Source organism: Canis lupus, chromosome 4 (assembly GCF_011100685.1).
Source record: "Canis lupus familiaris isolate Mischka breed German Shepherd chromosome 4, alternate assembly UU_Cfam_GSD_1.0, whole genome shotgun sequence".
Taxonomy (NCBI): domain Eukaryota; kingdom Metazoa; phylum Chordata; class Mammalia; order Carnivora; family Canidae; genus Canis; species Canis lupus.
The window spans coordinates 1,239,658-1,253,110 of record NC_049225.1 but is presented as its reverse complement, the minus strand read 5'-3'; the positions used below and the strand labels follow the sequence as shown (position 1 = coordinate 1,253,110).

Below are 13,453 nucleotides of genomic sequence, written 5' to 3'. Positions count from 1 at the left end.
AGGTATTTCAAGGTATCATAAACTTGGTTAATTCTAAGAACTGCGTCTGTAGTTTGTCTTGTAGTAAAGAATGTCTCCAGAATTGGTTTCTAAGATGAAAAGTTTTCCTTACAAGATACATAGGAGTTCCACTCTAGTTGATGAACTAGATCCTGAAAGAAAAGCAGTGTAATGAAAACTGAGAGGTTAAGTATGGGAGTAATTGAGAATACGCTAAGCCAGAAGACAGTGGCATGATATATTCAAATTGCTGAATGTGAAATGTTTGCAGCTCAGAATACTCTATCCAACAAGGCTGTCATTCAGAATAGGAGAGATAAAGACTTTCCTAGACAAACAAAAGCTAAAGGAATTCATGCCCAGTAAACTAGCCCTGCAAGGGATATTAAAGGGGACTCTTGAGTGGAAAGAAGTGGAAAGGATAGATCAAAAGTGACAGTGTAGAGGTAGAAAACACAAAAGCAGTAAAAATGAATATTTCTGTAAAAAAATTAGTCGAAGAATGCACAAAATAAAAGGATGTAAAATATAACAGCATATACCCAAATGTGGAGAGGACAGAAGCAAAGAATGGGTTCAAACTTAAATAACTATCAACTTAATATAGACTGCTGTTTGCAGAAGAGTTTATATACAAACTTATGGTAACCATATATCAAAAATCACCAGTAATATGCGAGGAATAAAGAGAAAGAAATAGCAAAGATACCACTAAATAATCAGCAAACCATGAAAGAAAGATAAAAAAGGATGAGAGAAAATCTTCAGAAATAATCATAAAAGGAGTAATAAAATGACAATAAATTCATATCTATCAATAATCATTTTAGTTTTTTAAAGATTTACTTATTTGAGAGGGAGAAAGAGAGAAAGTAGCAGGGGGGAGGGGCAGGCAGAGGGAGAAGCTGACTCTCTGCTGAGCACAGAGCCTGACCTGAGGCTCAATCCCAGAGCCTTGAGATCATGACCTGAGCTAAAGTTAAGAGTTGGATACTCAAGCAGTTGCTTGAATACTACTCAAGCTACTCAGGTGCCCCATCAATAATTATTTTAAATGTAAATGGACTAAATGCTCCAATCAAAAGACATAAGGTAACAGAATGGATTAAAAAAACCCACAAGACCCATATGTCATATAGGCAGACCTATATGCTGCCTACAAGAGAGTCATTCAAATCCAAAGACACTTGTAGATTGAAAATAAGGGGATTGAAAAATATCTGTCATGCAAATGGATGTCAAAAGAAAGCCAAAATAGCAATACTTATATCAGACAAAACAGACTTTAAGATAAAGACTGTAACAAGAGACAAAGAAGGACACTATATAGTCACAAAGGGTACAATCCAACAGAAGATATAACAAATGTCAACATGTATGCACTCAACATAGCAGGGCCCAAATACATAAAGCAATTCATGACAAACATAAAGGAACTCTTTGATAATAGTACAATAATAGTACGGGACTTCAACACCCTACTTCCATCAATGGACAGATCATCTAAACAGAAAATCAATAAGGAAACAATGGCTTTGAATGACTCGCTGGAATAGATGGATTTAAGAGATAATTTTAAAACCTTCCATTCTAAACCAGCAGAATACACATTATTTTCAAGTGCACATGGAACATTCTCTAGAATAGATCATACATTAGCCCATAAAATAAGCCTCTGCAAATTCAAGAAGATTGAAGTCCTTTTTTTTTAAGATTTATTTATTTATTTATTCATGAGAAACACACAGAGAAAGAGGCAGAGACACAGGCAGAGGGAGAAGCAGGTTCCATGCAAGGAGCCTGATGTGGGACTCGATCCCAGGTCTCCAGGATCACACCCTGGGCTACAGGTGGCGCTAAACCGCTGTGCCATCGGGGCTGCCCAGAAGATTGAAGTCCTATCATGCATCTTTTCTGACCACAACCATATAACATCAGAAATAAACCAAAAGAAAAATCTAGAAAGACCACAAATACATGGAGGTTAAATAATGTGCTACTAAACAATAAGTGGGTCAACTAGGAAACAAAAGAAGAAACAAAAAGTACATAGTAACAAATGAAAATGAAAACACAGCAGTCCAGAACCTTTGAGATGCAACAAAAGTAGTTATAAGAAGGAAATATATACCAATACAGGCCTACCTTAAGAAGCAAGGAAAATCTCACATACACAACCTAACCTTACACCCAAAGGAGCAAGAGAAAGAACAACAAACTAACCCTAAAACCAGAAGAAAGAAAGAAATTATAAAGATTAGAGCAAAAATCAATGATACACTAAAAAACCAATAGAGCAGATCAATGAAAGCAGGAGCTGGTTCTTTGAAAAAAAAAAAAAAAATTGATAAACCTCTAGCCAGACTTATCATGACAAAAAAAAAAAAAGTTTTCAAATAAAATCACAAATGAAAGAAGAGGAATAACAATCAATATAACAAAAATACAATCAACTATAAGAAACTATTATGAAAAATTATATGCCAACGGTTGACAACCTAGGAGAAATAAATAAATTCCTAGAAACATATATCCTACCAAAACTGAAGTAGGAAGAAATAGAAAATTTGAACATACTGATAACTAACAAAGAAATTGAGTCAGCAATCAAAAACTCCCAACAAATAAAAGTCCAGGACCTTTACATGTGAATTCTACCAAACTCAAAAGAAGAGTTAATAGTTCTAATAATGGCAATTAGACAACAAAAAGAAATAAATGGCAATTTAAATCAGTAAAGAAGGAGTAAAGTTTTCACTATTTTCCACTGACATGATACTAAATATGGAGAACTTAAAAGACTCTACCAAAAAACTGCTAGAACTGATACACGAATTCAGTAAAGTCACAGGATATAAAAATCTGTTGCATTTCCATACATCAATAATGAAGCAGCAGAAAGAGAAATTAGGGAATTAATCCCACTTACAGCTGCACCAAAAACAGTAAGATACCTAGGAATAAACCTAACTAAAGAAATGAAAGATTTGTACTCTGAAAGCTATGAAATTTGATGGAAGAAATTGAAGACAACACAAAGAAATAGAAAAACTTTCCATGCTCATGGATTGGAAGGACAAATATCATGTAAATATCTATACTCTCCAAAGCAATCTACACTTTTAATGCAGTCCCTATCAAATGCCAATGCCATTTATTGCAGAACTAGAACAATTCTAAAATTGGAACCACAAAAGACGCCAAATAGCCAAAGCAATTTTGAAAAAGAAAAGCAAAACTGGAAGCTTTACAATTCCATTCTTCAAGTTATATTACAAAGCTTTAGTATGAAAACAATATATATGGCACGAAAATAGACATATAGATCAATAGAACAAAATAGAAAACCCAGAAATAAACCTACAACTGTATGATCAGTCTTCAACAAAGCAGGAAAGAATATTCAATGGAAAAAGGACAGTCTCTTTAACAAATGGTGTTTGGAAAACTGGACGGCAACATTGCAAAAGAAATAAACTGGACCACTTTCTTACATCATACACAAAAATAAATTCAGAATGGATTAAAGAAGTAAATGTGAGTCCTAAATTACTATAACAATCCTATAACACTGCTGTAACCTCTTTGACATTGACCATGGTAACTTCTTTTTAGATAAGCCTCCTGAGGCAAGGGAAACAAAACCAAAAATAAACTATTGGGACTTCATCAAAATAAAAAGCTTCTCTACAGCAAAGGAAACAATCAACAAAATTAAAAGGCAACCTATGGAATGGGAAAAGATATATGCAAGTGACATATCCAATAAAAGGTTAGTATCCAACATGTAACTTAACAAAACTCAACACCCAAAAAATAATCCAATTAGAAAATGGGCAGAAGACATGAACAGACATTTCTCCAAAGATGACATCTAGATAGCAAACAGACACTTGAGAAGATGCTCAACATCATCACGGAAATTCAAATTAAAACCACAATGAGAGGGTCACCTGTGTGGCTCAGTGGTTGAGTGTTTGCCTTTGGCTCAGGTCATGATCCCAGGGTCCTGGGATTGATTCCTGCATCAGTCTCCCTGCAGGAAGCCTGCTTCCCTGTCTGCCTGTGTCTCTCTTCTCTCTGTATGTCTCATGAAAAAGAAATAAATTTAAAAAGTCTTTAAAAATAAAAATAAAACCACAATGAGATATCACCTCAAACCTCTCAGAATAGCTAGAATAAAAATGACAAGTAAGAACAAATATTCGTGAGGATGTGGAGAAAAGGGTACCCTCATGCACTGTTGGTGGGAATGCAGACTAGTGCATCCACTATGGAAGACAATGTGGAGGTTCCTCAACATGTTAAAAATGGAGCTACCAAAAAGAAAAAAAAATATGGAGCCACCCTATGACCCAGCAATTGCACAACTATTTACCCAAAGAATACAAAAACACTAATTCAAAGGATTACATGCCCTATGTCCATAGCAGCATTATTTACAATAGCTAAGGCATGAAATTAGCCCAAGGGTTTATCGATTAATGAATCAATAAAGAAGATGTGGCATATGTATATAGTGGAATATTAGTCAGCCATGAAAAATAATGAAATCTTGCCATTTGCAACGACATAGATAGAGCTAGAGGGTATTATAGTAAGTGAAATAAATCAGTCAGAGAAAGACAAATACCGTAAGATGTCATTCATATGTGGAATTTAAAAAACAAAACAAACAGGCAAAGGGAAAAGAGAGAGAGACAAATTAAGAAATAGACTCTTAACTGTAGCCAACAAACAGATGATTCCCGATATGGGGCTCCATTTCAGGACCCTGGGATCATGATCTGAGCCCAAGGCAGATGCTTAGGAGACTGAGCCACCCAGGTGCACCAGGTGTTATTTATGTTTTCAAATTGATTTTCACTTTTATTCATTAGCTTCATGATTTTTTTTTATTTTTTCAAAATGCTGCTAATTAAAACCTTAAATAATTCTGGAGCATCTTTGAACTATTTCAAGCACTCTGATAGAAATAACATTTTGATGTATTCTCATTCCCCTTTAGGGGAGAGAACAAAGGGTTAAATTATCACAAATTTTTAGAAAAGAAAGGTGTTGTATTCCTTTTATTCCTCAGTTTTTATGTGAATTTGATAAGAAAACATACTAAGGCTTTCATAACTAAGCCATTACCATTCCATGATGGTAAATGCACTGAGGCTTATCTAACTGCCACCTTTGCTGCCCCACTGAGTGTGACCAGACTAAACAGCCCTTGCTCAGTAGCTGAGGTGCTTCCTTTCCTCACCGTTATATGCATGTCAGAATGGCCGTGTTCATTTTAAGCGAACACACACGCTGACTTAACAATGATAACTCTTTAACTTTCAAAGCATTTTCACATGCATGTTACTTGATTTTATCCAGTGTAGTAGCATTGGGAAAGGGATCCCAGGCTAGATTACTATCATATGACTACATGCTGATGTCAGAATTAGCACCTACCTATCACCTGAAGAAGTCTACCAATCATATCTGGTTAAGGAACATTCCCTAAAATAGAAAATAAACAAGAATTTAAGTTATTGTGTGGTGGAAGGTAGTGAAATCTGGCCTAATCCAACCTAAGTGTGAATCACTAGTTTCCTTATCTGTAAAATGGGGCTAATATACCTATTCAACGTAGTAGGAAGGATTAGATGATACAGTCCATATTTGGCACAATTAGCATATGACCTAGCCCACGGGAGAACCTCAATAAATAGCAGTGCATAATGAAAATAATGATCTGTGGTTGTAGTAAAGCTCTCATTAATTGAAGTGTGTGGTACCATTGTTGGTGGCTGCTGAACTTGAGTAACGGCTTATTTTGAAGATACTATCTTTCTGTAAGGATGCACTCATCCATTTGAAAGTATTCTACTTTGTGTCAGGCACGATTCTAGGTGCTGGAGATGCAGGACTGAGAAAGAGCCTCTGCTCGCATGCAGCTGACCATGTAGATGGGCTTCTAGCATGTGTATCCTGGACTGCTTCTACAACTTTTCTTCCACCAAATGATTGTAGCTTTATCAGAACCTCAGTTATGGAATTCATTCAGCACCAAGTGTTTGTTGACAAGAGGATGGACAGATTAAAACTTGGCTTTGGTGAGGATGCCTGCCAATCAGTGTCAGGGGCCCAGAGTCTGCATGCTGTGGACTTAAACTCAGTTGGGAGCAATCATCTAATGGTTAATATTGGCATTATGCTCTCATCATACCTGGGGCAAAAAGCTCTTAATGCATCTTGTCTCTTCTCTCCAAAAGGAAGAGTTCATCATATTGCTGCCATGTTACTAAATTGAGAACTTCGAGTGGAGCCCATCACCAGGTGTTAGTTAAGAGACCTTTATTTTCCATCTAGTATATGTTTTTAAGTCCTTCAGATTTATTTTTCCCTCTTTGGGCCTTCTGTTGTTAGCACCCCAGACCCACACTGAGTGTGAGATTTGCTTTGTGAAAACACATTCACGTTCTTGCCAGGCAAATCTTCAGATTCTTATGTTGACCTTGGTTTTGTCTTAGGCTTTAGTAACCTTTTTTTATGGGGAGGATTATTTCTCCCTCTCATCTGTACATTTGTTTTCCTTCTTAGAGATTCCTCCCTGTAGATTTCCTGGCCTGGAGCTGCTGTGGATACTTTTGAAGCATGCTCCCTAGCATCAAGAAGTCAGCCTCATAGAAATCTGCTTTAAAGAGCACGATCATAGATTAGGCCTGAGTAGAGGTGTCACCTGGGCCTTTGGACACAGGCTGCTGCAGCTTGACTTTGACCTGTAGAGGTGCTGCCTCGCCTGGAATTGTTGATGGAGCAGATTGACTCTTTTAAGCATGATGGGTGAGCAATGTATTGCTTTCAAGCTGCGTGCCTGCTGCACATGTTAAGTACTGCTGAGACTCCATCATTACTTTACTAGGTCTGAGTCTTGGCATTGACCATCTATGGTCCATTGCTCCTGATTCCACTCTCTGCTTGGAGTCTGGGGGTCAGGATTAACCCTGGACTCATATGGCTAATCTTCATGGTTTCAAGTTTAGGTACTAAAATTCTCACTTTGAATTTGGTTTTCCAATTCCCACAGTGCAGAAAGTATTTGAGGAGAATGTGGCTTGAGTGCCCTCTCTTCAATCTCAACTATTTATTTAGATGTTCCAGCTGCAGGACATAGTTACTAGTTTTCTCATGGCTACAGCCATTGACCTCCCATGTTGAACAGTCTCCTCTGCGATGGAGAGCATAGCTTCAGGATTAATGATCAGGAGCTCTAACTGGGGAAGAGGGTGATGTGTAAAGGGAGCATTCACCAACTGGCCCTGGTAGTTAAAGATGAGGCTTCCAGCCAGTGTGTTCCTGTGTCCATCAGGAAACTGTATGCCTATGGAATTCAGTTATATCCCTCATTGTATAAAGGCATAGCTTAAGAACAGCTTAGTAATATGCATAAGATGCCTATATACCACAGGACCATTGCTTGTCCTTTGGTATCTTAATCCTGTCCTCAATATCGATTTGTAAGTGGCCTGGAAACCTACTTTCTCTAATGGAATGGAAGCCCTTCATTTTATCCACATTTAGAGTAATACTTTCCTTGCTTAAATGTGTAGGATAGGGAGGGCCCTTGCCCCGAGAGACAGCTACATGAAGCCACGCACTGAAATCCTGAATGCGTTTTGCCATAAGCAAGCCTTGCTGCCACTTTAAAGCCCCGAGGGTGTCCTCCTTCTGCCCTAAGAACACAGTATCCTATTGCCCTGAACGTTTGCTCTAGTCTTCCTTACTTAGTCAAGAGAACACTGAATATCAGCACCGAGGAATGCTTGCACATTTGTCTTTCCCTGAGCCCTGACATTAGGAAGTGCTATCACTTCCAAAGACTAAGGAACATTTGTTAGATTCGACTTTTTTTTGTAGATCTGGCTCCAAAATCTACCTGAGACATCTCTTTACCCAAAATACTAGTAAACCATCATCTTTTTTGAAAACTGTAATACTCATGAGAGGTAGCTGTGTGATTTCTGAGTCATAAATCACTTCCTTTCAAGACAAAACTAGGAAAGTGTCTAAAGGCATTCATGATGATAACCATCTAAATATCCAGGCTGGTAAGGTAAAAAGCGAAAACCCCAAAGTTAATTTCTGTGTTCTCTTGGCTGCCTTCCTTCTTACTGTGCTTCCAGGAAATCAAGGCCTTTCTAGGTGTCAGAAGCCAGCTGGTGGACTGGCTTCTCAGTACTAGAAAGTTAGCATACACTCTAACAGACAGCTTGTAAGAATTTGTGAGGAAACCTTTCCCACTTAGAGACAAATGCATATTTTGCCTTTGTTGATCTATTCTGGTAGAAAGCTTTGCATTCCATTAGTAGGTTCCATTAGGTTTTAAGATCATAATTAAACTTTTTTTTTCCCCTTTACTTTCGTTTCTTAGGCTTCAAGATGACTTTTAAGTTTGCTTTCCTAGGGCTATATCTCTGGAAGCCCTAGCAGATATCAATCAAATGACTGAGGTATTCATAGATTGCTAATTTTGCTACAGTTTGGTAGAGAAATAGCCTTTTAGGTGATCCCTGGGTGGCTCAGCAGTTTAGTGTCTACCTTCGGCCCAGGGTGTGATCCTGGAGTCCTGGGATCGAGTTCCGCATCAGGCTCCTTGTGGGGAGCCTGCTTCTCCCTCTGCCTGTGTCTCTGCCTCTCTCTCTCTCTCTTGAATAAATAAAATCTTTAAAACAAAAAAGAAAGAAATAGCCCTTTAGCTACTTCTCCAGTCTAGTTACCTCTTGGTCTAATAACAACAATTCTTTTTCTTACCATTTATCATCCATAAATTAACTTGGACATTGGCACTGATCATGGCCCCTTTTAACATGAAGGTTCAGACATCAATTCCATTTGTTCCTTAAGTTCTTCTCGTATTAAGAATGTTTAATTGAGAAGCTCTCTAATAGGGAATTAGGTGTTTTTTTAAAAAGATTTCATTTATTTATTCATGAGAGACATGCAGAGAGAGAGAGGCAGAGACACAGGCAGAGGGAGAAGCAGGCTCCATGCAGGGAGCCTGACGTGGAACTAGTTCCGAGGTCTCCAGGATCAGGCCCTGGGCTGAAGGCACTAAACCGCTGAGCCACCCAGGCTGCCCTTGGAATTAGGTTCTGAGGAATAACCTAATTCAGCTCCCAGTTTCCTACTCCACCCCAAATCCACATTGTAATTCTTTATATGCTTAGGATCTGTGATGTTGCAGTGAGTTCTGCATTTAGGCAGAGCTCTACTCCCAGGAATATTACTTTTCTTAATAAAAGAATCAGTTAGATTGGGTTTAGTTTCTGCCTTTGCCCACTAAGGGCTCTTTGGCTTTGAAATTCAGTCTGTAAGAACCTCAGCTTCTTTGAAATACCAATAGCAACAGTTTAGGAATATTGTGGAAAGAAAACAAATGTAAAGCATCCATCAAAGTGCTTGGCACACAAGTAGACATGTGAGTAATGCTGACTGCTATAATGCTCCTGCTAAAAAGGACAGGGAGAAAGAAAAGAGGAGGAGGAGGAGAAGCAGAGGAAGAAAAGAAGAAAGACAAGAGAAGGACCATGGAATGATTGAGTAATGAGATTCTAGATTGTACCATAGCCTTTTGGGAGGGTTTTCCCAAGTATCTCTTTTTTTAACTTAATAGCTGTCATCTTCCATGTGATCACAAAGGGTGATGAGAGTCTCTGAAAGGTTTTTTTTTTTTTTTCAAGAGGATGCCAATAGAAAGTGCTTCCTACCTTTTCTCTCTTGGCCCTTTGCCCTAACTTTCCACTGTCTTTCTGCATTAGTTAACCTCCACACTGCCCCTCCATCAAAAGGCTAGGCCACTTCTCCACCATTATGACAGCTGTGATTCATAAGAGAATGCTTTATCCGCAGCCTGCCAAATGGATGTTTCAACCCAATCAGATAATATTGGGGTTAGACTTAAAATTTAAATTAAGCTAGACTCTGCTATCTCTGTTTTGTATGTTACATATGAAAAATTTACTGATTTTTGTCTAGTAAATTTAACTGTCCCTTTCTTAAAATTAATAGAAAAGACTAACTGGAACATCAAGAAAGCAAATGTAGAATAAGGATGGAAGTTAATTGTGACTACCACTAGTCTTTAAAGTTTAATAGCCAATAAATATAAACATGAAGTGACAGTTGCCTCATTACAAATGTAAACACATATAAACCTACCCAGTAGCAATTTAAAACAAACTTAGAAATACACCTTCTACTTTGGTGATGTCTGAGCCTTTTTCAGCAAGGCTATTGTTCATTTTGATTTATTATTTCCTACCTTAACACTATTGCTGCCCAGTGGAGTTACTAAAATAGTTAATTCTCATGAAAATTAGAGTCCTAAGAGAGAAAGATAAGTACCCATCAAATTTCTTTTCGATAGTGGGAAACATAACTAAGATGTGTATTTTCATCCAGAATATCATTGTGTGCCCTGGGCATTGCCATTAGTGTGCTCAAGCCATGTGTATATCAGATCCGTGGATCTCTGGGCATAATCATTGTATGAGAGAAAAGCCACCCACTCACGCAGAAGGAACTGCTTCTGATTCCTGGATGATCAGGTTTCATTGTTACACAATCAAGATCACTCTTTTGTACTTTCTTTCATAGAAGATGCTTTTGATTAAACAGATTTCTTTAAATTTCTGTGGCTTTGTTCCGTTATAATGCAATGAGAATAAGAGAACATCAGTTGCCTCGTGAGTGAGTGACACAGGTTAAAACTGCCTTCAGTCTGAGAAGATGAGCTGTTAGCTGGAAATCCTCCGGCAGAATTAGCTTTCAGGTCCTGTCTGAGCACAAATCAACCGGTTTTCGAGCTTCAGCTGTTGCTTTTGTCAAATGTTGTCTCCCTTTCTGGGTGATGACTTTTGTCATTATCTTTTATGTGGTTTCGCTAAAACAGTGCACTCTCTATATGAAATATATATAAATCTTCCTACTGCAGGAGTCAGCACCATCATCTGTTGATTACTTATGCTAATTGGCAAATATTAAGGTAAACTTGTCTATTTTAGTAGATAGTTTAAATGACTCCATTTCAAAGAGAACTTAGTTTCAGTAATTCGTGTTTTTTTAAACCCACAGCTAAATGTTTACGTTTCCAAGAGCAAAATAAGTAGACAAACAAATACCTTTTAGTAAAACAACAGTGAGCATTCTCCTGCTCAGAGAAAAAGTGAGATTTCAAATGTGGAGGAGTCTGGGATGTTACCCCCACTTTTAAAAATGTAGACATGTGGGATCCCTGGGTGGTTCAGCGGTTTAGCACCTGCCTTTGGCCCAGGGCCTGATCCTGGAGTCCCGGGATCCGTTCCCGCGTCGGGCTCCCTGCATGGAGCCTGCTTCTCCCTCTGCCTGTGACTCTGCCTCTCTCTCTCTCTCTCTCTCTCTGTCTATCATGAATAAGTAAATTAAAAAAAAATCTAAAAAAAAATGTAGACATGTCTGCTTTTTTAAAAACATAAATTGAATTCAAGCAAGTTTGCACTTTTTTGAAATTCAGTTTATTTCAGAAAAGTTAGCTATAATCACAGTCTTATCTAAATCATAGTGTCTTCCAGATTATTATTCACTCACATGAAATTATCTGTAATTTTAATGAGCCTATCATAGCTTTTTATATTCTGTGTTTATAGATACATATTCTTATGTTAGCATAACTTCCATACTTATTATTATAGCAAGCAAAGCATAATATAAGTTTCAGGATATAACATTCCACAGTAATAAACTGTTTCCCTTTTGTTGGGTTATAATAATAGTAGTAACAATAACTATCACTTAGTGATGCCTAAGCAGTTGAGCGTCTGCCTTCCCCTTGGGTTGTGATCCTGGAGTCCCGGGATCGTCTCCCATTGGGCTCCCTGCATGGAGCCTGCTTCTCCATCTGCCTGTGTCTCTGCCTCCCTCTCTCTTTGTCTCTGATGAATAAATAAATAAAATCTTTAAATAAAAAGTTACTACTTATTGACTATTTACACAGTAAGTATTCTGTTAAAAGCTTCTTTTAACAAAATAGACACCAAGCTTAGTTTGTTAAGTAGAAATGCCTAGAATTTGATATATGTAAGGTTCCACCTCTGTGTGACATTAATCAAGAAAGAACTTCCTATTCTTTGCTCATTTTTAACTTACTCCTCTGAAAAAATTAAAACTGGAAATAGGTTGACCTTGAGGTTGTACCTCCCAGAGTCACACATTTCAAAAAGTGGGAAAGATCGTAATTGAGGACTACTCCTGAACTTGATTTGCCCAAATCTGTAAGATGAAGAGATGTATACTATTTTGTCCATATTTCCAAATGGATTTCCAGGATAATTAAGCAGTAGGTGCCCCCCAAGAATGTGCTAACTGTTCAATTTTTACACACCAGATCCTTACCAGCTTTGCTTTTGCATTCTTCTTCTGTTCATTCTTCATTTCTTCTTTCAACAAATAACAGATGTCTTGTGCACCGAGCATTTCTGAATCGCTATTATATTCAGGTTGCAGCTGGCATGAAAGAGGTGTTGTCTGGTCAACAAGAGTCAAAAGACTTGGGTGTGGTCTCTGCTGCTAGGCTAGTAGTAGGCAGGCAGAAATGTCTGTGGTGTGTGTGTGTGTTACATATCTGTCTTCTGCATGAGACTATAGTGGTCATTTTGATATCATGGTATCAGTGAAGATAATCAAGATACAATCTCCTGGGAAAGACACATATTAACAAAGAATACACTATGACTTATAGTGTTAGGCTTATGCACAAAAGGTTGTGGCTGTATAATTCTGCCCAAGGGATTCAGGGTGGCAACAAAATTCACTACTGAATTAAACATTTTTTTTCAAGCCAATACCAATTTATCAGTGATATTAGAAAAGAGCTCAATGTTAAAAAGTGTAATCTACCCAAAGAAAGCAGAAAATGCCAAGTCAGGAGAGACCTACATTCCAGTAATCCTTTTCTTATAGCTGTCATTGTCATGGTGGATGGATGAGTGTTAGCACAGGAGGGTGGGAAAGTAAGCAGAGGTAGATCTGAGAGAAGGTGGGAAGCTGGTAAATATCACATACTTCCCACGTGACAGGCAATATGCTGGACATTCTATGTACCTTTTTTCTTCTAAGTTTTGAATAACCCTGTTTTAGAGGTGGTGGAAATGAGACTTTGAATTTGAAGTTGTTCAAGGTCATACAGCAAGAAAATGGTGAATTTGGTGTTCAGAGCCAAGTCTTCGAGATCAGAATCTCTCCCCTCTTCACCAAGATGCAGTTAGTAGTTAAATGGAAAACCACATCAATGGCTTCTCATTTATTTGTTTTTTTTTAAGATTTTTAAAAATTTATCCATGAGAGACACACAGAGAGAAGCAGAGATGTAGGCAGAGGGAGAAGCAGGGAGCCCAATGTGGGACTCAACCCCCGGACCCTGGATCACAACCTGAGCTAA

General features: G+C 37.9%; 2 protein-coding genes across 9 annotated transcripts in view; one reads left to right on the top strand and one right to left on the bottom strand.

Annotated features, from left to right (window-relative positions):
- The window catches only part of CHRM3 (cholinergic receptor muscarinic 3), a 495,173-nt gene that overhangs the window by 124,814 nt on the left and 356,906 nt on the right, over positions 1-13,453 (top strand). The gene's annotated exons all lie outside the window — the stretch shown is intronic.
- Positions 1-13,453, bottom strand: part of LOC100686496 (testis-expressed protein 10-like) — a 100,878-nt gene that overhangs the window by 3,461 nt on the left and 83,964 nt on the right. Inside the window, 2 exon segments of the mRNA XM_038533763.1 lie at positions 7,186-7,253; positions 12,409-12,519. Coding sequence (XP_038389691.1) covers positions 7,186-7,253; positions 12,409-12,519 — 179 coding nt within the window.